The 22,706-nt window shown below is 38.3% G+C and overlaps 1 protein-coding gene across 1 annotated transcript in view; it reads right to left on the reverse strand.

Moving 5' to 3' along the window:
- Positions 1-22,706, reverse strand: part of LOC311287473 (phospholipid-transporting ATPase ABCA1) — a 200,442-nt gene that overhangs the window by 153,839 nt on the left and 23,897 nt on the right. The window contains exons 3-8 of the mRNA XM_084404339.1: positions 10,451-10,544; positions 9,772-9,913; positions 9,313-9,440; positions 5,617-5,744; positions 4,622-4,816; positions 132-218 (exon numbers count right to left, since the gene is read on the reverse strand). Of these exons, the coding sequence (XP_084260465.1) occupies positions 132-218; positions 4,622-4,816; positions 5,617-5,744; positions 9,313-9,440; positions 9,772-9,913; positions 10,451-10,544 (774 nt within the window). The remainder of the gene's footprint in view (positions 1-131; positions 219-4,621; positions 4,817-5,616; positions 5,745-9,312; positions 9,441-9,771; positions 9,914-10,450; positions 10,545-22,706) is intronic.

The following is a 22,706-nucleotide window of genomic DNA, read 5'->3' on the forward strand; positions in this document are numbered from 1 at the left end:
GACAAAACATGGGATTTGTGCCTCTAATTTGAAACCTCATGGGACACACTATTGTATCCTATTCCTGGATAACATTTTACATTTGTAAAAGATAGAAAGAATAGTCCATTCATCCAAAACTGAAAACTCACCGCTGTCATTAGTGGAGCGATATGAACGTTGGTTTTTGCCATCAGTACCCCCGTCTCGAGCCGGTTCAGACCCAATGCTAATGGAAGCTGAATCAGAAAAAAAAAAACTCATTTTAGTATTACTGATTTTTTCTGAGCTTAATTGTGTATTACATGGGTTCTGCCTCACAGAGCCAAAGATTAAGACAGTATTACTGAACTGAAGCGAAGTACAGTTCAATCTATAAAGATCATTAGATTTTCAGAGTTTATTCTCAGAGCCTGGGATGTCAGGCAGTTAAAACAACCTTAATAAACTCCCATTCACTGGCCTCTTAGCCAGCACTATCTCTGTGTCTATCTCTTTGACCTTCACACATTCAATAGCGATTACTTTAGAAGGAAAGGGAGGTTTAGAAAAAGGCAAAAGGGAAGGGGTAGAGGGGTAGAGAGAGAGAGAGAGAGAGAGAGAGAGAGAGAGAGAGAGAGAGAGAGAGAGAGAGAGAGAGATAGAGAGAGAGAGAGAGAGAGAGAGAAAGTAAGTGTGTGTGTGTGTGTTTTGAAGTATTTATCTGCACAGGGGATTACGTGGCAAATGGCTTTTTCTTCATTCAGTCTGGAGAACATTTATGCTCCCAACCTCTCATCCGCAAAACCAAACCCGGAGCCCTTCAGGATGAGAGTGGATTATAAATGTCTTAGATGTGAATTTAAGAACAAATGGTTGAACATATATGAAAGGCCAAGGGCAGTTGTAACCTTCCCATATTTTCCTTCATAACTCACAAACTGCTACATCTGACATATTTTGGTAAACACATAACATAGCACCACTAAAAATATAATGTTGAATTTAACAGCCCTGTTATATGTGATAATTATATGAATGTATGTTAGCCCAAATAAGAGCACACCTCAGTTGCTTTAATACTTATAAATATTTTTAGTTGCCATAATGTGTTTAGGCAAAAGTCTAAGTGATATATATATTATAATTATTTGAAGTTCTCTCTAAAAGCAGGTGAGCTAGATATTCCCCTTTGTTTTCTGGGTTGTCAGTAAAATATGTATGCCTTGATTTGATTATCTCTGTTTTAGATAATAAATTTGTATCAAATCATAAATCCAGAAAAATGTAAACACACAACACGGAACTCGGAAATTTTCATATGGCCCTATTACTGTAATAAATAAATAAATAGTTCAAGTTTTTTTTTTTTATTCAATTGATTAGATGTGCTTTTTAATTATTAAAAGGTAAATAAATCATTAAAACGGAACACAAAGAATTTGAAAAAAAAAAAGATAGAATTTGGGGGGAAAAAAATACAATTTCATAGGGTCCTAAAACTTAAATTACCCATATCTAAACACCCATATAACAAAACCAATATACACTGAAAAAAAAATGATTCGTTGAATTTAATAAAACATGTTATGGTAAGTGGTTGCACACAATTGATTTTAGCTACATTTATACAAATGCATTAAGTTGAACTTAATCAATTTTAGTTAAACTTAATGCATTTGTTTAAATGTAGCTAAAATCAATATTGTGTGCAACCACTTACCATAAAAAAATTTGATTAAATTCAACGAATACTTTTTTTTCAGTATAATATAGATATTATACTGATATTATACAGTATAACTAGATATTAAGAAAAGAGCTGCCCTGGACATGACCTTGTTTCATCGTTCGACCTAAAGCACATGTTCAAGTGTTCATACTGTATACTTCTGTAGCAGTAAGTGGCTGCCCTTCACTGAGCTCAGAGTATATCGGACGCCTATTGTGTCCAAGCGCTCCTTTCAGTGACGCATCCCATTTAGTCCCATTTCTAGCTGCAGAGCTTCACATCTGTTAATAGTTTTATTCTGTAAGAGGCTAAGAGCTGCTGAGAGCTTTGTGTACTATATGTCCCTATCTCTCTCTAAGATGTATACAAAGATTTCTGAATGTTCAAAAAACATTCTGCACTGCTGAAAACGTCTCGGTTACGTATGTAACCCTTGTTCCCTGAGTAGGGAATGGAGACGTTACGTCGGATGACGACGAATGGGGTTTCGCTTAGAAAGCCTCTCACCTTCGAGTATACAAAACGAGCCAATGGCAAGAAAATGCCATGGGTCTGCGGAATTTGCATAGCGTAAGTCCGCCCCACGTCGTGGGTATATAAGGAAGTATGTTGGCAACATGCAGATATGTCTTCGCTGAGGAGCCGAGACTGAACTCCGGCGTTCCAGCGGTACAGCGGAAGTGGCAGGGAGACGTAACTCAGGGAACGAGGGTTACATACGTAACCGAGACGTTCCCTTTCGAGGTCACTCCGAGTTACGTCGGATGCGATCGCTGCCGGCAGCCTGTCATCAGAAGCACCGTTAGGAAGCTCTCTCTCTCCTGTACAATCCTGTCGGATCCAAATATGGTAATTTCCGTTTTATCAGCAACCAATCGTGAAAGTAAAATGGCTGAATGTGCAATCTCATTGGCTGATGATAAATCTTTAAAGCCGTTTTCTCAAAATGACTTTTCTCTCATACTCCAAGTCCGAAATCTCCATCTTTTTTAAGGCTATTGACAGTATTTTCTGATTTACAGGATAACAAAAGTAGATATCCATAAATCCCTCTGTATTTTTTTTCCCATCTAATATGTGAACACAATGAAAACATAATTTTTAACCTGGCTTTATCCAATACTCAGATTTCGTTTTTTTAAATATATGCAAATTAGTGCATATTTAATTAGATTTTGCCTAATTTGCATATTTAAACATTAAATTACAGAAAACTTGTATTACATTTTTTTCTCATCTTAATGTAGGTAATCAACTGGGAAAGTTTCATGGTGGTATCTGCTAGCTAAAAAATTTACCCTATTCACCTGTAGTGTCTCGCCTTAAGCTCCACTGATTGCAGAGGCTCAAAGGGAGCACTCTGCAGGGCAGTTAAAACTACTGAGAGGTCCCAAGAGGGAACGAGAGGAGGATTCAGTCTCCTCGCTCCTCTCAGGAACCTGATGATCAGGTCGTGCTTTCCAAAGGACTTACCTTCAACTGCGTCATGATGTGCGGCAATGGGGGCAACATACACTTTCAGGGTGGAGGGAGACAGCCTTCGCTCCAACCCTTCTTGCAGGAAGGAAAGCACAACACTGATCGGGCATTTCGTGGGGTCTTCACGTTGGGAAGAACACCAGTTGACGAAGAGGTTCCACTTCAAAGCATAGGCATGTCTCGTGGAAGATGCTCTAGCGGAAGTGATGGTAGCCACCACCGCTGGTGGTAGGGTACTCAAACCTGCCTCGTCCCGTCCAGGAGCCACACATGGAGGTTCCAAAGATCGGGGCGAGGGTGCCATAGGGTGCCCCGTCCCTGAGAAAGCAGGTCCTTCCTCAGGGGAATAGGCCAGGGAGGTGCTGTTGTGAGGAGTACTAGTTCTGGGAACCAGGTCCGGTGGTGCCAATACGGGGCAACCAAAATGACCTGCTCCTCGTCCTCCCTGATCTTGCGCAAGATCTGCGCAAGAAGGCTCACTGGGGGAAACGCATACTTGCGTAGGCCCCGCGGCCAGCTGTGCGCCAGTGCATCCGTGCCGAGCGTGCCCTCGGTCAGGGAATAAAACAGGTCGCAATGGGACGAGTCGTGGGAGGCAAACAGATCTACCTGTGCGTCCCCGAACTGATCCCAAATCAGCTGAACCGTCTGGGGATGGAAACTCCATTCTCCAGGGAGAGGCTGAAGCCGAGACAGCTCGTCGGCCGCAAGGTTCAGGTCTCCCGGAATATAAATGGCTCGAAGCGACCTCAGATGCTTCTGACTCCATATGAGGAGGTGGCGAGCGAGTTGCGACATACGCCGGGAGCGCAGACCACCTTGATGGTTGATGTACGCTACTGTCGCGGTATTGTCTCGGTATTGTCACTTGGACTATATTAATGATGTCTTTAATAACTTTTCTGGGCCAGCAAGTTTCAGTCCCTTAGAAGCCTATGGAGGAGTGATCCAGCTGTCAGATTTCATCAAAAGTATCTTACTTTGTGTTCCGAAGATGAACGAAGGTCTTACGGGTTTGGAACAACATGAGGGTGAGTAATTACTGACAGAATTTTCATTTTTGGGTGAACTATCCCTTTAATAACGCCGTAACCATTACTGCCAAAAAATGCGGCGCGTTACTTTAATTGAAGCTGTTTTTTTCATCAGACCAACTAGATCTCTGACGCTGGTTTCACACTGCACGCGTTAGCAGAGCGGATACAGCACAGAAGCAGTGCGTATGGTGAGCGGGTTATGCTTTCACACTGGCAGCGTTTGTCGCGCGCAGCTGAACCGCGGCTTGTGTAGGCTACAGGCTTTTGTGGACGTTTCTGTAGAATGACCCATATCATGGCTTAATGATAATTATTTTTACTAGAAAATACAAAAACACTGATTTAATTTTTTTTTTAAATGTAGTCATAACATCTTTAAAAGTCCCACTCACAGAAATAAAGGAGGTTTACTCACTGCATTTAGAAGTTTCATGTTGTCAACATTCTGCATGAACGCTTGTCTGGCTTGAAGAAGCTTATTGGCTGTCAAGGAGCATGTGATGTTCTGAAACTCCGCCTTCTGATTGGATGAATTAAACTCCAGGACGCGATCGACTGATTCACTGCAGAGCACAGAGCGCAGATCTCCCTCACCTGAGAGCGCAGGCAACTACACAACAGAGCAGCAAACAGTTAGGATATCAAAACAAAACTCAGATGAACATCAGAGACACACCTGGCAAGATTAATTTACCATTAGCATATACCCTGGCCTGAACTCTATGGAAGTAAAATAATGGCAAATGTTTTTGAAACAAAAAGCCTGTTGAATTGCACTACTTGAAAAAAATAGGCATTGCATTAACCATGCTTGGGCCATTTTTAGGGCTTGCATTTTTATGGGCTGAAATTCAACATGGTTGAATATTTAAGATGTGCTTATTAAATTGCTTATTTAATAAAAAATGCAAGCATCAATAATTAAATAAGCGATTTAATTAAATGATTTTGTCTACGTTTTCAGCACTTTTATCAGTATTATGTCAAAATAAAAGCTTGAGGATTTGAACGTTTGAAAGTGAGAAATTTAAGACTAATATAATATTAGTATTGTAACTTGCAGTGTGAAATAAATCACATTTCTACAACAGCAATATTTATTTTTCTTAATTTGAATAATTAGAGTTAAAACATTGTCCTCTAAATATGTATGTGCCTATTGAGTTTTGCTTTTGAAGTTCAAATGACATGTGTTTGACATTTTACCACCATGTGAATCTAACTTTAACAACAAGCTTTATTGCTGAGGTAAAACACAGGGCTTTGGTGATGTGATTGAGTTCCTGTAGAAACGTCTGGACTCTCGGCTGATTTTTCATTAAGGGATATTGGATCTCCTCCAGTCTGCACTAAAATATACAGCGTCTCTTTATCTTTCTGGCTCTCCATCTGTCTTTGTAGATGACGTACCTGGCCAAGCCGAACTTTCACCTTCATCAGGCTCGTGGCTGTTGTGCTTGGCACAGAAAGGCTGTTCGTCAGATATTCTGAAAACGTCTCGTTGGTTCTCAGCAAATTGCGAAGCGGAATGGACTGACCTAACAGAGAAATTGAACAGGGAATATTAACATATTGCTCCAGCTTACATAGGTTTCGTTCAGACAGACAGAAAATATACCATTTTTAAAATCGTATATATTTTTTGTAGTCTAAACAGCAAAAATAAAGAAAGAAAAGTATTCATTTCTTTTTACATTTATCTTAGAAAATGTAACATGTTTTCAAGTGGAGGTCGAGGTGTATTGCGGTGGGCGGCTATGCAAACGCTTCGGGTAAATTGAGGCCATGATTGAAGGAGAGGATGTGGCTTATTAAATACGTGTTAGCCCGTTAAAGACTCATTTAGCTATAAGGCAACACGCTGTTTTGTCATCATGTAACTGCAAATTCCTCCCACACGCTCGCACAAAGACCATGAAAGCCAATTAGGCATATGAAAGCTTGTGTGTTTAGACATCAAGGGTGGATGGAGGTCTGACTGCGCCCTAGAGAGAGCTGTTGTAATTCTCATGAATGGGCGGTTGTGTTTGGGAACGTAAAAAAAAAAACCTGACCCGGCTAATATGTATAGAGCCGTGCTAATTAGCGGCCCAGCGCTCGAAGAGTATCAGACAGCAGCGCTGATTACAGAGGGCACGTCATTACACTCTGAATCTTATCTGCGTCTTTGTTGTCATCTCGACAATCCTCTTCAACACCAATCAGGTAGGTCGCAGACAGACCGGCTTACGCACAAACACATGTGTGCGGATAAGCTCTATTCGAGAGAGATTGGAGTCGTCACCCCGCACCTTAATCATCTCCGGCTGCCATGGCGTCACCCTGCGCTCCCATTGGGCACTTTATTCCACGCTCGCTCTGATTGGTCGCTTTTATCGGCGAGTCTCTGGCAGCGCTGTGAGTTAATTACTCTCTCTTAGATCTGCTGATGAATTTAATCTTGTATAATAGAAGTTCATGGCCCCAGAATGCAAATAGGCTTGCAGCGGTGACCACGTCCTGACAACACGGCCTATTTGCAAATGAGCTTCCTCAGAAATCTGAATATCATTAGACTAAACGGTATGAACAAACAACAGCAGAGCGGCAAGATATACGACCTGCACCTAACAACCAACAACTGCAGCTGTAAATTGCACAGTGCCTCTGTAGTCAATTCAAGTGCGCGTCCATTCTAATTCTGCACGTCATTGTGTAAGAACAGCAAGGGCAATAGTAGTTATAGTATAGATTTGAATGCCATTGCATTTGAGGATATCTTCATGCCAAGCCAAAAAATATAGATATCTTCATGCCAAAAAAATATATAATTTGCATAAAAACAATAATAATAAAAACCAAACAAAAATAAAAATACAGGCGTTAAGATCAAATTTGCATATTATACAAACGTCAAAGCTTTTTCGCCAAAGCTTTACTTTTTCTTAAGTAAAATATTACTTAAAGGAACACACCACCGTTTTTTGAAATAGGGGTTATTCACAGTCTCCCCTACATTTAGATAGGTGGGCAAATGCATTTTTGTCTCAGTGCATGCATTGTCTTAGTCTGGCAGCGCCGCCGTTAGCTTAGCTTAGCATAATGAATGGAATCCTTTGTTGCCCGGATAGCACGTCGTGAGTAAAAGTGATAAAAAAATATTAAAAAAACAAATGACTTCTTGTGGCCTGTGTACTCACAACGAGTACAAATAGCAATGCAGATTAAGACTAGGCGATTTCTTGGCAGATATTGACTTGGGACTATATTGGGGTGAAGCACAGGCGAACCACTGCGACTTGGGCGCTACTCTACTTGCATTAAAAGTCTAATTTTATTAAAAATAAACTAAAATAGATTTTGTTGCCTGGAGGCAACACCATACCATAGAGGGTTAATGGCATATTTGATCCAGAAACATATCTCATGCACAAATTTTGCACTCTAAACTTAAGTCAACAACTGATTCTATTTTTACTTATATTTGAAAGATGAAAATGGTACTGATGATCTAATAATGATGCTCAAAAGGACACGTTTGATTACTCACAATGCATGAGTGTCATACTGTGGAAATGCTGCCGATTATTTCACGTTTATGAGATCGGTGGAAAAAACACACACAACTGAACTGGGATGTCTGAAGTGTTCTACCTAGACAAAACTGTGAATCATTTTAAGATGATCTTGTTAAGAAAAATTGCCAGCAGGCAAATCTATGGAAGCTTGTTTACGCCACAGAATAAAACATTTTAAGATAATTGTGACTTTTTATCTCACAATTGCGAGTTTACATCAAAAAGTCTGATTTGCGAGATATGGGGCCCTATCTTGCACCCAGCGCAATTGACTTTGTACACCGACGCATGTTTCATTACTATTTTGCACCCGCGCAAAGCGCGCTTTTCCCTCCACAGAAGCACGTCGCTAAATTAGGGAATGAATTTGCGCTCCCTGGGCGGTTCAGCGCAAAAAAGGAGGCGTGTTCCGGCGCAAACAATCCCTGGTGCTATTTTACTGTTCCATAAAACAATTGCGCCACTGGCCAGAAAAAACCTAGTCTAAAGTCAGTGGCGCGTTGCGCGTTGTTCATTATGCTATTTTAAGGGCGCATGCTTGACCATAATGTATAGCGTGCACAACGCGCATACACTTTCTCTAATCTACACAGAAGCAGCCGTTTTCATTTTTGCAAATCATATTATTACAAACGATAGATAGATAGATAGATAGATAGATAGATAGATAGATAGATAGATAGATAGATAGATAGATAGATAGATAGATAGATAGATAGATAGATAGATAGATAGATAGATAATTTATTATAAAATCATACATCTAGCTTACACATTTACCCACATTATTATATACCTGTTTAACCGAAGCTAATTTGGGTGTGTTTCTCGATCCCCAATGTCACTGGGGATATTCTGGGGATATTTAATTTGATTTTATCAATCAATAAATTCCACTAGAAACAAACATTGTTGTATTATTTTAATTTAATACTGTGAAGCTGCTTTGATACAATCTGTATTGTGAAAAGCGCTATACAAATATACTTGACTTGACTTGACTTGACTTCTCTCTCTTTTACGGCCGTGACGAGAGCGTTGGTCTCCTCGACTGTGAACCCCTCTTGGCGTGCGCCTGGCAAATCCGCCGTTATAATAGCAATACGCCAAGGAAAAAGCGCGTCTGCTCTTAAAGGGAATGTGAGATGTCGCTCTGATTGGGTTATTTCACGTTACGCCCAAACCACACCTATGAATAATGAAGCTACTTCAGACCAACCCCTTTTAGATTTGCGCCAGGCGCAAGAGTCATTTATCCCGCCGGGAAAATAGCAACAGCGCCGAGATCCGCCCACAAAGTTACTTGCGCTTTGCGCTTTGACACTTGCGTTTCAGATCGTTAAAATAGGGCCCCTTGACTCACAATTGCGTGCTATAAAGTCAGAATTGCAAGATATAAACTTGCAATTGCAAGAAATAAAGTAATAATTGTGAGATAAAAAGTTTTTTTTTATTTTTTATTCTATGGTGGAAACAGGTTTCCATTCAAATCCACTGAGATTTTATTTAAAATAATATCAGCTTTAGAAAAGGAAACATAGACATTTACCTCCAGCTGGGTTTGCATTCTGCAGGACGGACGCCCATTGGCCGATATCATCAGAGATCAGTTGAACGTTGCTGAAGAGGGCAGGATCTGCCAGGAGCGACTGAACTTCAATCAAAATCTTTGTTACTCTAAAAAATTTTTGGAAAAAAGAAGCATAAGATACAAACAGAGCCAAACAAAGTTCTGTATATATATATATATGCTTGAATAAATGAAGACTGAATTACATTTTTTAAAGCAATTTAAACAATACATTTTTGTTAACATTTGTTAACATAGTTAATGCATTAACTTACATAAAGCTTATCTAATATATTAACTATGTATTTAACTAATGATAACAAATGAATTATGCTTGTTGGGTCTGCATTCATTCATCATCGTGTAAATCTATTAATGTTAAGAAAACAGAACACGCTGCATTTGCATGAATAGTCATTTTGTTGATCTGACACTCACGTGGAGTCGTTGAAGTTGTTCACCTGTCCGGGTGCTTCACCAGGTGTGGGATAACTGACACACGGGTTCTGTATGTTACACAACACGCCCTGTAGCCATGGCAACACACCTGCTGATGGGAGGGGCTTATTGGGGTAGTGGCCTGAGAAGAAGAAATTATTCACAATTAAATTAGTGTTTTCAGCTTTATGCATCCGACTTGTGGTCTAAGTAATTTTAGTATTTTCAAAATTTTCACATTTTTACTCAAGAAGCTTACAGTATTTAGCTCTAATGTAACAAAATGAAATGAAAAGAAAATAATGTGCATTAGGTCTTTACCGGATCAAATTATTTGAACACTCCTGTGCAGTGCTGCCATGATCTCACAAACCCACTAAACAAGTATTTTCTGTCAAGCTGTATCGCTGTTCTTCAAAACAATTTTACAAACTACAGTTGTCAATTTAACTTAGAAGGCCAGTATGCAATAAATGAGCATATCACGTAGTTCATTCAATTATCAAATGCAAATTTATTATGATTAATACCAATTTGCTTTCAACGTGATTCTCAGTAACTCCCATACATAAATACATTTATTTTATTAGAACATTTAGAAAATGTTTGGCATAAAAAACATGCGCATACTGTTTGAGAGTGAGGATTCTGGGAATAACTGAAGTTGAGCAATACTTACACTGGCTTTTATAAACAGGCTGATTGGTGGATCTGACCGACACAAGAATGAAGAACAGAAACAGAGGCCAAATCAGCTCCACCACCAACCGCACCTGAGAGAGAGAGAGAGAGAGAGAGAGAGACTCTTCACAACATTGATCTCAATAGCAACACAATTCATCTCACATCGTCTGCCCTCCATTAGCTTCAGCTCGCTTGCCCTGAGCAGAGGTTGTGCTTTTATGCATCTTTGATTCTGTTATTGGACCTCTAAAACATCAAACTGTGATGTATAACTTTCTCAATATGGAAAGCTCCAAACAATGAAATAAAAAGACGAGCAGACAAAATAAGTGACTAAAAACAACTGGCAATATGAAGTCTCTATTTGCTAAAAAAGTCTATCCATTTGCTTTGGTCTATTGTATTTGTGCTATTGCTTGGAGTTTGATTATTTGTTTTTATTTTTATTTTATTTTAATTTGACAGTACAGTCCTTTTTTTCCTGAACATAGCACATACCGAACTGTATCAAAACCGTGACCCTAAAATCGTGATACAAACTGCACCATGAGTCATTTGAACCGTTAAACCCCTAAACCTTGCTGTGTTTACACTTGGCATTAACATGAGACCAACGTGATCTAACCAAGCCGATCAGATCATCAGTGTGTTTACACTTGTCAACAACAAGCGGTTTCTGAATCTAGTTAACTTATTGGATCTGTTTCCCACACAATATTTAAAATAAGTCTGTAATGGAAAAATGCTGTTGCAAAGTTGACCTGAAGTGGCACGGTTTCTTTTAAAAAGTCTTTTCAGTCACTAAGCTACACATTTCAAAGCTCGCAAAATGAGGTGGAAGATGATGCAAATAATAGCCTACATTGCATAGATGTAGAAGAGAAATATGGGCCCAAATCATTGGCAGATGTGATGTGATAATTGTTAATTCTTTACAGAAAATGATTGTCTGAGCAACTTTTGGGTCCAAAAGCAAACTTACTGCATTCTGCTCTTCCTGCTCTTGATTGTCTCACAAAAAAATACAGCTACGTGACGGTGTGGTGTGGGGTTTTGTGTGACGTCGACCTGTGACTGCCCATACGATGACTAGATTGTCTTTACATTGCACTTTTTGAATGCTTTATTTAGTGACATAAATCACACAAGTAAATACAAATTAACAACAACAACAGTAACAGTAAATTATCAGTAAATTAATAAATAATAATACAAATAAATAAATAAAAGAACACACATAAAAAAGATCACTACATTACACTGAGATCTGCTCGTAATGCGTCCTCGAGTACCTCTGTACCAGGACAAACAAGTCATAACATTGCGATCACAAACACACTTGTTTTTTTAGCGTGTATGTGGACAACCTCCGGATACAGGTCGCATGTTAACGGCAGGTGTAAAACGAGCCCTATGACCCACACAATCTGAGTTTCAGCTCACAGCATCCAACTGGTACCATTACATTTCTGTGATAGTGGTTTTAGTATTATGTTGACAGAGCTACTTGTGGTCCCTGCCAACCCAACACTTCATCACAACTTCACCATTCAGCTAGGCTCGTCATCCATAACTCCATCAAGGTCAGCCAGGAACCTTGGAGTTGTAGTTAATGATCAATTGAACTTCACACAGACCACATTGCTAGCACTGCCCGGTCATGTAGATTTGCCTTGCACAACACTAGGAGGATCAGGCCCTTCCTATCAGAGCATGCTACACAACTCCTTGTCCAAGCACTTGTTCTATCCAGACTGGACTATTGTAATGCTCTCCTGGCTGGTCTCCCAGCTTGCTCTGTAAAAACCTCTGCAACTGATCCAGAATGCCGCAGCTAGAGTGGTCTTTACCAAGCCAAAGAGAGCACATGTCACTCCTCTCCTCACAAAATTGCACTGGTTGCCAGTTGCCGCTCGCATCAAATTCAAGTCTTGTGGTGCCATCTCAAAGAGGCACAAAATCTCTTTCTCTGACCTTTACCTTGAGTGTTCCCTGCTGGTGGAATGATCTGCCTAACTCAACCAGAGCTGCTGAGTCCGTGGCCTTTTCGGCAACACTTGATCCATTAATACTAACACTTTATCTTCTATTCTATATCTATTATCTTTATAAAAAATAAAAATAAAAAAGTACACATACTGCGTTAGATTAAACTGAGAAGGGTCATAGCACTTGCATATTGTTGTCCTATTGTTAGTTTAACTGCTTCTATTGGTCTCATTTGTAGGTCGCTGCTACATGAATAAATGTAAATGTAAATGTAATATATCCCTCTATGGTACGGTGTTGCCTCCAGGCCACATAGTCTATTTTAGTTTATTTTTAATAAAATGAGACACCCATTTATTGCTCAAAACTATCTGAGGAAAGAACTCAAATACTAATCAATGAAAGTGCAAAAAAAAAAAAAAAAAAAAGTGGTCACAGGGGTCCATTTTGTGTCTTGTTTCAGCACATGTGCACTGGTCACATGGCTCCATATTTTCCCCAATGAAAAGGAGAATTTTGCACTAATTTACTTAATCCACTTAATCATCCACAAAAATAAGAGTCACCTTCACTAAAGAAGTATTTTCAAGAACTTTACATTATATATCATCAAATGTTTTAGAGTAGAGGACATAACAAAAAAACTGTGCGTTGCCTTAAGGCAACATTGTACCACAATGGAATCGCATAAGGCCATACCAGGCATTGAATACAAATATGATATATTTGTAAGGAAAAGAGTTAGAATTATCTAAATATATTTGCATTTTTGCATGATTTTGTAATGCACTTATAAGAATAGTTATTCAAATATTATATATCTGCATATATTATGATCTGAACATTTTTTATAGCACCTAAAAAAGGTATAAAACACAACTGCCAGTTGATGAGGGTGAGGATGAGGTGTCATACTGTGATGAGGAAGATGAGGTCATAGTGACATAGTGAGGGTGAGAGCGAAGATGGAGATGAGGATGAAGATGGATATGTTAACTTGATATGATAACTTGATGAAATGATGGTTTGGTAATACTTGTGTTCCACTATGGTACAATGTTGCCTAAGAGCAACAGCTAGATGTGAAATGTTACTTTTTATATATAAGAAATTTGTAATTCATTAAAAACTGGACAAATGTGTTTGTTCAAGTGTCTGGTTAAAGACATTGATGTTTTCAATATTTTTTTTCTTTTTTTTCTACGTGAAAATGTCAAATGTTTCAATTTGTCTGTTGTGGTACAAAAACGTAAAAAAATGAAATACATTAGAAAATTAATGAAAATGTTTATTGATATTGTTATAGTGTCCAATTTAAAAGAAAACAAAAAAACATGTATATCACATTGCGAACCATAGAGGGATATATATACTCAAAAGTAGTCTACAAACACAGTGCTGATTTGGGGAGAAAGAATTCTTATGTGTTTCAAATCAGCCTCTTTTAATTTCCCAAATGCTAACACAGTGCAGCTGCATGTGTGTGAGAGTGTGTTGTGAAAGGACTTTGCAGAGTTCTGAATAGCAAAGTGTGTTCTGTGACTGTCCGCTACATTATTTATATTGTAGAAGTCTGCAGGCGGAATGAGAAAGAATACTAGATCACATCAGATAGTGTGTGTCCATGTGTGTATTGGTTCAAGAGAGAGAATTACAAATAAGGGCTCAAATTCTCTCTCTCTCTGTGTGTGTGTGTGTGTGTGTGCGTGCGTGTGTGTGTGTGTGTGTGTGTTTGTGTTTAGTAGGCTAATTTACCTCAAAGTTTAAAAAAATACCCTTGAGAATTATGATTTTTTTTAGCAAAAGGGTCTGGGCTGCGTTTCCATAAAGCATTGTAAGCGTAAGTTGATCGTAGAGACCACTGGTGGCAATTGTTATACGATCAACTTAGGCTTACAATGTTTTTGGAGAACGCCGCCTAGAACCTTTTATTCTGATGAATGGCAAAGCCGTGGATCAGTTGCGCACTGCAAACGCAGCATTATGTGAAAGCACATGAGTGCGTGGTGCTACTGCAACACGCATTGCATACACACTGCAAACGGAGTATGTGTGAACCTGGCGTAACGCTAATGCAAGCATGATACAACAGTTTAATAGGCTATATGAGAAGTTAATATTGAGTTAATATGTATGATGATAACCTTCATATTGCCAGAAGTTTTAAGTCACTTATTTTGTCTGCTCCTCCAACGCAAATAGTCCAGCCATTGCAACACAGATCAACATATTCAGTGTCCTGAATCAATCAGGTGAATAATGCTGGGTACACATTAAAATATAATCTTATAAGATTTTAGAATCTTAACTGTTAAATCTTAACAGATTTTCAACCAGAATCATATCTCGTAAAAAAAAAAAAAAATCCATATGCCTATAATAAAACCATGGTTAATTTTCGGTCTCTCTCTCTCGTTAAGTCCGTGTCCCATTTGTCATTTTAGGTCTCAGAAGGGTGCTCGCGGTCGATTTGCACCCTCGAAGCACACTTTTGCCGAGCCCGCACTGATGCGAGGTCTGCAGCAGACTTCTTCCCGACAGTCAAAGCGACATAATGTCACGAAAGTACGGACTCAGAGGAAAACCGCGTGTGCTTAGGTGCTTAGGGTGCCATTTGGGACAGGGCCATACACATGCGTACTGATACACCTTATGTGGACGTCCCATATTAGGCGTAATGGTTTTTATACTGAGCTAATTACATTTTCTAGCTCCTTTCCCTAACCTGCCCAACACAGAAAACTTTCTGCATTTTTACATTTGAATAAATATGGGTCATCATAATGTAGGTCAAACCGGACAGACACACACACACAAATCTATTCTGTTGCTATTTGGTTAGCTACCTGGTACATCCATTGCAGAAGCTATTTCTGACCAACTCTTCTCCTTGTAATGTCTATTGTGGTATGTTTTACATGACAAGTTGTATAAACACTCGTGCTGTTGCCACAAATTGACAAGCTGATCCTCCATCTCTGCTGTCCAAATCCATTTAACTTTGGCTGCGTTCCAGTTAGGGGTGTAACGATTCGTTTTAACAACGATTCGATTCGATTCGCGATTCATGGTTGTCGATACGATTCAAGGACGATATTGGTTCATTTAGAACGATCCGATCCGAAACGATTCAGTGACTTGAAATCGATTCAGTAACTTTTTAGCCAAAAATTCTTGTAAGGGAATCAGGTATCAATTAATTATAGATATAAACAAACAAGTAAACAACAATTAATGTAAAATGCATTCACATTTTATTTTAATAAGTAGGACTGAACGATTATGACAAAAATGATAATTGTTGATTATTCCCTTGAAATTGTAATTGTGATTATTAATTACGATTATCACAACATAGAATGATGTTTTGAATAGTTTGGCCATGGGACCCACATTTCCGCATGGTCATCAAGCCGCGACCCACCTTTTTAGGAATTATATAAGCCTATTATAATACATTTGTTTACACAAAAATTGTTGACACACAAGTTCTGTCCCCCTTTACTTAACAATTTTTTTTTAAGAATATGACAAATACTGATAGACAGTATAGGCACTGCGAGGTTAAGCTATTAAATAGCAGTCCCAAACTAGTTTTTGTTAATACAATCTTGGTATGAGCCACCACAGTCATATAAAAATATACAAAACCAGTAAGTGGCATTTTGTTATGGAAACAAACAACAATTAGGCTACCATGGTGATACACAATACTTAGAAGAACTGGTAAAGAAACATGGAAACTGCTCCTGATAAATAGCAACACACATGACCAATAACGTAATTTATTGGTATTTTACTTTTATTTCTTAACTTACTAATTTACGACGTTGCATGCTCGTATTTCTTTTGCGCTTTAGTGAAGTGATACAGCGCGCTCCACCGTATTTGCGCGTGCAATTGAAGAGTGCGCGCTACTGTAGTAAAGCGGCTGAGAGGACAGGAAAGTCCGTTTTTCTGAGGTGAGAGACTTTGCGCTGCTTGTTGTCTTTGCGCTGCTGCTGACGCGTCACGCATGGCGACGACGACACAGATAGGCAGACTTAATCGAGTAACGTTTAACGCCTTTATCATTAAAAGTGCAAAGAAAAAAACATCCATATAAAGTCTAACGTGCTTAAATCCAATGCGCTATTTCCTAGTATCGATACAATCGATTCATTACCTTTTAAAACGATATTAGATTGATATATGTCGTCCGGAAGGTCAACTTGCCGAGCACAGATCGATCCAGTTGGATCGTAGGAATATAAATCGATACATCGATGTAGTTGATGAATCGTTACTTACACCCCTAGTTCCAGTCCAAAATTGTCATGCCCTTCACTCGCTAACTTCCCTCTGTCTCGTTCACTCGGATGTACGTCATTGCTTGCGTTGCATGAGTGCCCACTACTGGCGGAACCTTTGTGGTATATGGAGCTGCCTGAAGTAGACTCGCTCCCTCGGTCAAAATCGAGGGAGCGAGGGTCTGTCCATATAAACTTCCCTCGTCCACTTCACGAAGTGGAACGCACTTCAAAATGGCGGCAGGGATTCCCCCGAGGGGAAGTGCTTAGGGAAGTTCGCAAGTGCGTGTCTACAAGTGGACTGGAACGCAGCCTCAGCTTCTCTCAGCTTGCTTTCTGATTGGATATGGTTTTGTTTCACGTAATAATCTCCAGAGCCGGCGCGTATTTGTCCTCAGGGTTCCCCCCACACATCAGGATTTCTGATTGTAAATATCCAACATATTGAATATTTACGATTTGCGATCGGGGCGGCTCCGATGTTCTTCCGAGCAGATTCAGTCACTCTTAACACACACCTCACATCAAGGGAAAATCTGATCAAATAATCTGTAGAACCATCAAGATAATCGGGACATTACCTAGGATTGTCAGAAGGGGAGAAATCGGCCCAAAATCAGCCCGATTATCTTGTGGTGTGTTCCCAGCATAAGCAATTCAAACGACTTACTCATATAGCGCCACCTGCTGAAATGGAGATAAAAATCTGCAGAAAGAATCCCAACCACAAATACTGCCTTCACGTGCTATCGGAAATTTCCTACTTCCCTTTTCCGAAGTTAAGATTACATGCTGTTGCATTCAAGTGCTTTGTTGTCGGAAAGAACAATAATCATGGAGGACACCCCATGGCCTATACCATAAAGCCGGTTTAGGTGGATAGCCAGGTATGTTTCAGTTTAGTTTGTGCCAACCCTGCGTTTTTGAAAGCAGATTCGAGGTCCGGAACTAGCTGTTGCATTATTTCAATAATAGACCTTCTTTATTATTCTCAATATTGTGCCCTCCTCGCAGCCAAACTAGATAAGGAAATAAGGAAATAACTGTCCTTGGAGCAAATGAATAGTGCTACAGTTCCAAGTAACTTAACATTTGCACTTTGATGAAGTGTGAATGACATTCTGCATCAGAACACATTGATGTTGTCATGACACTCAACACATGGCTTGTTATTTATGTGCTGTGCACAAAAATTAACACACAAGGTGACAGTCTTTAGACACAAGGAAGATACACAATACAAATAGATTGATCAGAATTCTAAATGGAAATATTCTCAACGGCTAGTCCAATGTGAATACAGCATAATGTCATACAGGTAGCCTATAAATTCCTTTTTAATTGATTATTAAATTGTTTAATACGATTTATGCATGCTAGTTTCAATGACAGAGTTCAAGATAAATCTGTGGAACTGCTAGTTTGGTAAGTTTCAAATGATTATTAAACAGCAAGCGCAAATTGTGCAAAAGTGGCTACCCTTTCCGGTAGTTCCTTCTCGTTTTCATTTACTCCTTCAATTGGACTATAAGTAATGTAGAAAATGAGTATGGGTATAGGGGGCGATTTCAAACATAGCTAAGTAGTAATGAAGATCTCAATTTTCTGGTTCAGTTGTGTTAGATCAGGGTTGGAGCTGAACTTTGCAGGAATCTTCAAGAACAGGATTGGGCACCCCTGGCTTACATCATCCAGTTACATTTGGAATGCTGAACATTTCATTACAGTTTTTTTTCAGCTTACACACAATTTCTGAAACCATCGCTCCATTTCTCAAAACTTTTCACACAAAACCACGAAACATGAACACAAGATGCAAAACTTCACACATCTCTTACAAAAGCAAACACTTCATTCAAAAATATTTTAACTGTTCTAAAAATGTGTTTTTGCATAGTAACGCAAACCATCAAATGATTAGCCACATGCACGCCAAACTCCACACGGATGAACATTTTTAAACATTACTACAGTATCTTGTGTCGTTTGCTTGTTCAGAGTGCAATTGGAGTTCACATAAGTTTGTCATATAGCACTCACACATACATGTGTGTGCACAAATACACTGTACATACAATATTGTATGCACATTGAACTGAACTGAATCAACACTGAAGTGACTTGAGCTGAATGACACTATTGGCTGAAAAACACTATTTACAGCAGAATTTGAATTTGTTCCTATTGAAGCTTTGAAACAATCTGTATTGTAAGTACTGTACTGTACGTGCTACAGAAATAGAGGTGACTTGACTATGCATATTTAGTATGCAAAAAATGCAAGGGTCAAAAATGTATTTGTTTCTCAAAACATTGAGTTTTGATTTCTAAGTTATCTATTTACAGTATGTGTTTTCACTCATGATTGTTGGGTGTAGGTTATTGGGAAATGACTGGTGTTTAAATGGCAGTGTTTTCTAAATTAAACACAAGAGCTTTTAGTTTTGAATGATGTGTCTAATGTAGAGAACTGTGTTTAGCATTTTGCAAAAAGTTTGTTTTACAAATGCAAAGTACCATTTGTAGTGTAAGCATTTTAAAAAAACTGTAATGTGAGTTTGAAAGTTTGAGTGAGTCTGCAAATGAAGTGGTTCAAGTTGAAGTTGAACGAATTACTTACTGTAAGTAAATGATGTTTAATATTTAGGGGGTTGGATCCAACTCGACCCAGACTGTCTGAGCAATAACAATACAGTGCTGCATTGAAATTAACTGGTTTGCAAACTCTGTGTCAATCAATTTGACCAAATAAATAGAATAAATTAAAAATAATCACTATGTGAATCACTGAATCACAATCCAGTGCAGGGGTTGGTTGTGTGTGTGTTATTTTCACATCCTTCTCTAAGAGGAAAAATAATATATATAATCCTTTCACATTTTTCCCACCCTCCTCTTTTGTCCTAGGACTTAGGAGCAAAAATAGAGGAGAGGAATACAAAGATGGATAGAGAGATACTCCTCTACTTTATCTGAGATATAGTCACTCAATGACTGTCTGCTGGAGGATTTACCTCAGTTATCAAAGGGAAAATCCAGCTGAAGCTCTCCCTCTCTGGTAAGATGACCTGCTCATGACTCAGCATATACTGTAAGGGCTCAGTGATTCTATTAAAGGGTTAGTTTAACTTGCCGGCCCAGAAAGTTAGTAAAGACAATGTTTAAAATAGTCCAAGTGACTACCGTGGCTCAACCATAAGTTTATCAAGCGACGAAAATAGTTTTTGTGTGCAAAAACCTCCCAAAATAACAACTTTATTCAACTATTCTGCGTGGGCCTCTGAGTGAGTTCACATAGTTTAACAGCGCAGCCAGCGTGACACGCATCACACACATGACCAGTGTGAGCCAATAGTGAGCCTACGTTCTGACACTGTACAGCTGCATTGTTACACTACGTGAACTCGTTATTTTTGTTAGTTTTTTTTCGCACAAAAAGTATTCTCATCACTTGATAAACTTATGGTGGAGCCACTGTAGTCACTTGGACTATTTTAAACATTGTCTTTACTAACTTTCTGGGCAGGCAAGTTTCAACAAAGAAGCCTATGGAGGAGTGAGACAGCTCTCAGATTTAATAAAAAATATCTTAATTTGTGTTCCGAAGATGAACAAAAGTCTTACGGGGTTGGAACAACATGAGGGTGAGTAATTACTGACAGAATTTTCATTTTTGGGTGAACTAACCCTTTAAACCCTCTTGTGTTCAAGAACCCACTTGAACTATAAGGGCTCAGTGATTCAATTAAACCTTCTTGTGTTCAAGATCCCACTTGATTGCCCCTTTTTCATCATCAAGATGCTTTCTGTGCATTTTGGGGGGACAAATTGGCTCCACACTGACCTGTTTTTCTTGTAGTATAGGAACCACCAACGTTAGAGCAGGGGAATAATATCCTCACCACATGAGGGGATTAGACCAACACAAACTCGGTATGGAAACACTAAGTTTAACTTTAAACAAGCACATGCGATGTGGCAACTACCAGTGCGAGTAGAGATTAGTGTAGCACGTGATTTCTACAAAATGATTGTAAATTGTCAGTTTTATTAATGCATTGATAATCATTTATCTTGTTCATGAATAATATGCTATGATGTATATTCAAACAATTCCACAGAATATTTTTATACACTGTAAGAAAAGGTCTGAAGAAAACCAGAAAAGATCCAGATTTTATTTATTTTTTTGCCAGGACATTGTCTAAGTTTAGACACTGATAACTATGGAAGCTTGTTTCCGCCACAGAATAAAAAAATAAAAAAGGTATTTGTGACTTATCTCACAATCCTGACTTTTTTTCTCACAATTGCGAGTTTACATCAGAAATGCGTGATATAAAGTCGCAATTGTGAGTTATAAAGTCAGAATTGCGTGATATAAAGTCGCAATTGTGTGTTATAAAGTCAGAATTGTAATGATATAAACTGGCAAATGTGAGATAAAAAGTCAGAATTGTGAGATAAAAAGTCACAAATACCTTTTAAAATGTTTTATTCTTTGGCGAAAATAAGCTTTCATAGATAACACACAATGCAATGCGTTATTCAAAATATGGGTAAAACATCTGTGAAAATCAATAAGGAACGTTTTTTTTTACTTCAGTGAAATGTACTATATTTTAGTTTGATAATGTTTTTTATTTCATATTTTGTGTTATTAGGGGATTCTATGGTACAAAATTATATTTATGGAATAGTTATGATCCATTTATTACCTTTGAAATTTCCAACTTAAACTGTTATAAATCTTGAATGCTTTGAAGCAAAGACATTTTTGAGTACAAGTGTCACTGTTTTTTTTTTTCAGGACCATTTAATCTTTTTGAATCATGTCCATGATTTTGTGAAAATGCAAAAAATTTCAGTTAAAAATGACCGAACAGCACCAGAGGGTTAAAAATATTTTCTAAAGAGCGTCACATTAAAATATTATTTGTTGTTTTAAATATACTGTATTTTATCACAGAGGATATAATTGCATTGCTGTTTTCTTATTGTTTGTAAAATAGTAAAATAAGAGAATAGTTCAGTCTCATATTTAAGCAATGCATCCTGTTTATAATGATTTTCAAGCAAGTAACAAGAGAATGAATGAATCACCAGTTGGCTCTCCAAATGATGTATTCCTGTATTAAAATTTGCATACCTTTTATTGTAGGTTTAATGCATTTTTATGGCAATTATGTTGCATTTAGTTTGGATTTATATAACAAAATTGGAGAGCGATATCACAGCTCTGATTAAAGTGCTCTCTACCGCTGAACTGACTTCATGTGCTCGGAAATGCAAATTCTGAACATTTATTTTCCATCAAGACTTTGATGTTGTGAAGTTTGGCTCAGGATCAGATGAAGTCTGAAGTTACTGTACGCAGCGAGTTGCTCTGTCTGCCAGTCAACTGTGTGAGTCAATTTGAACAAGACCCAGAAACAGAGTTTGGCAACATGACAAGATTCTCAACTAAATAATCTGTAAGATCTCTGTTTTTGCTAGAAACTGCACAATGGAAGACTGTTTGAACAAAAGCATGATGTGTTCACTGCTGTAAACAGTAGCACAACACAGACATGCAGATGTAATCTCTGTTCCTAAACCGAGTGATCTGCACTGCTGTCTACTAAACAGTTGCCTTCTAAAGCAGCATCCAACTGCCACTGAAGCCTCATAAATGACTGATTTGAAAGGTTCTACATCACCAGTGGCTCTTTAAATGACAGCTTTGTTTTTGTCACTGAAAAGTATTGAGGTTGCAAAAAGTGGTGATTTACTTTCTTTAAAAGTGAGCAGTGCAACAACAAAGCTGTTGAGCATGAACAAGAAGTCTCACTGCATTTATTTGATCAATAATAGAGTAAAATAATTATATTGCTTTTATATTATTACAATATAATTCTGTGTTAATATTATTACAATTCAAAATATGAATTGTTTTCTATGTGAATATAGAAAACTTATATTGTAAAATGCAAT

This window comes from Rutilus rutilus (genome assembly GCF_951802725.1).
Source record: "Rutilus rutilus genome assembly, chromosome: 3".
Taxonomy (NCBI): Eukaryota; Metazoa; Chordata; class Actinopteri; order Cypriniformes; family Leuciscidae; genus Rutilus; species Rutilus rutilus.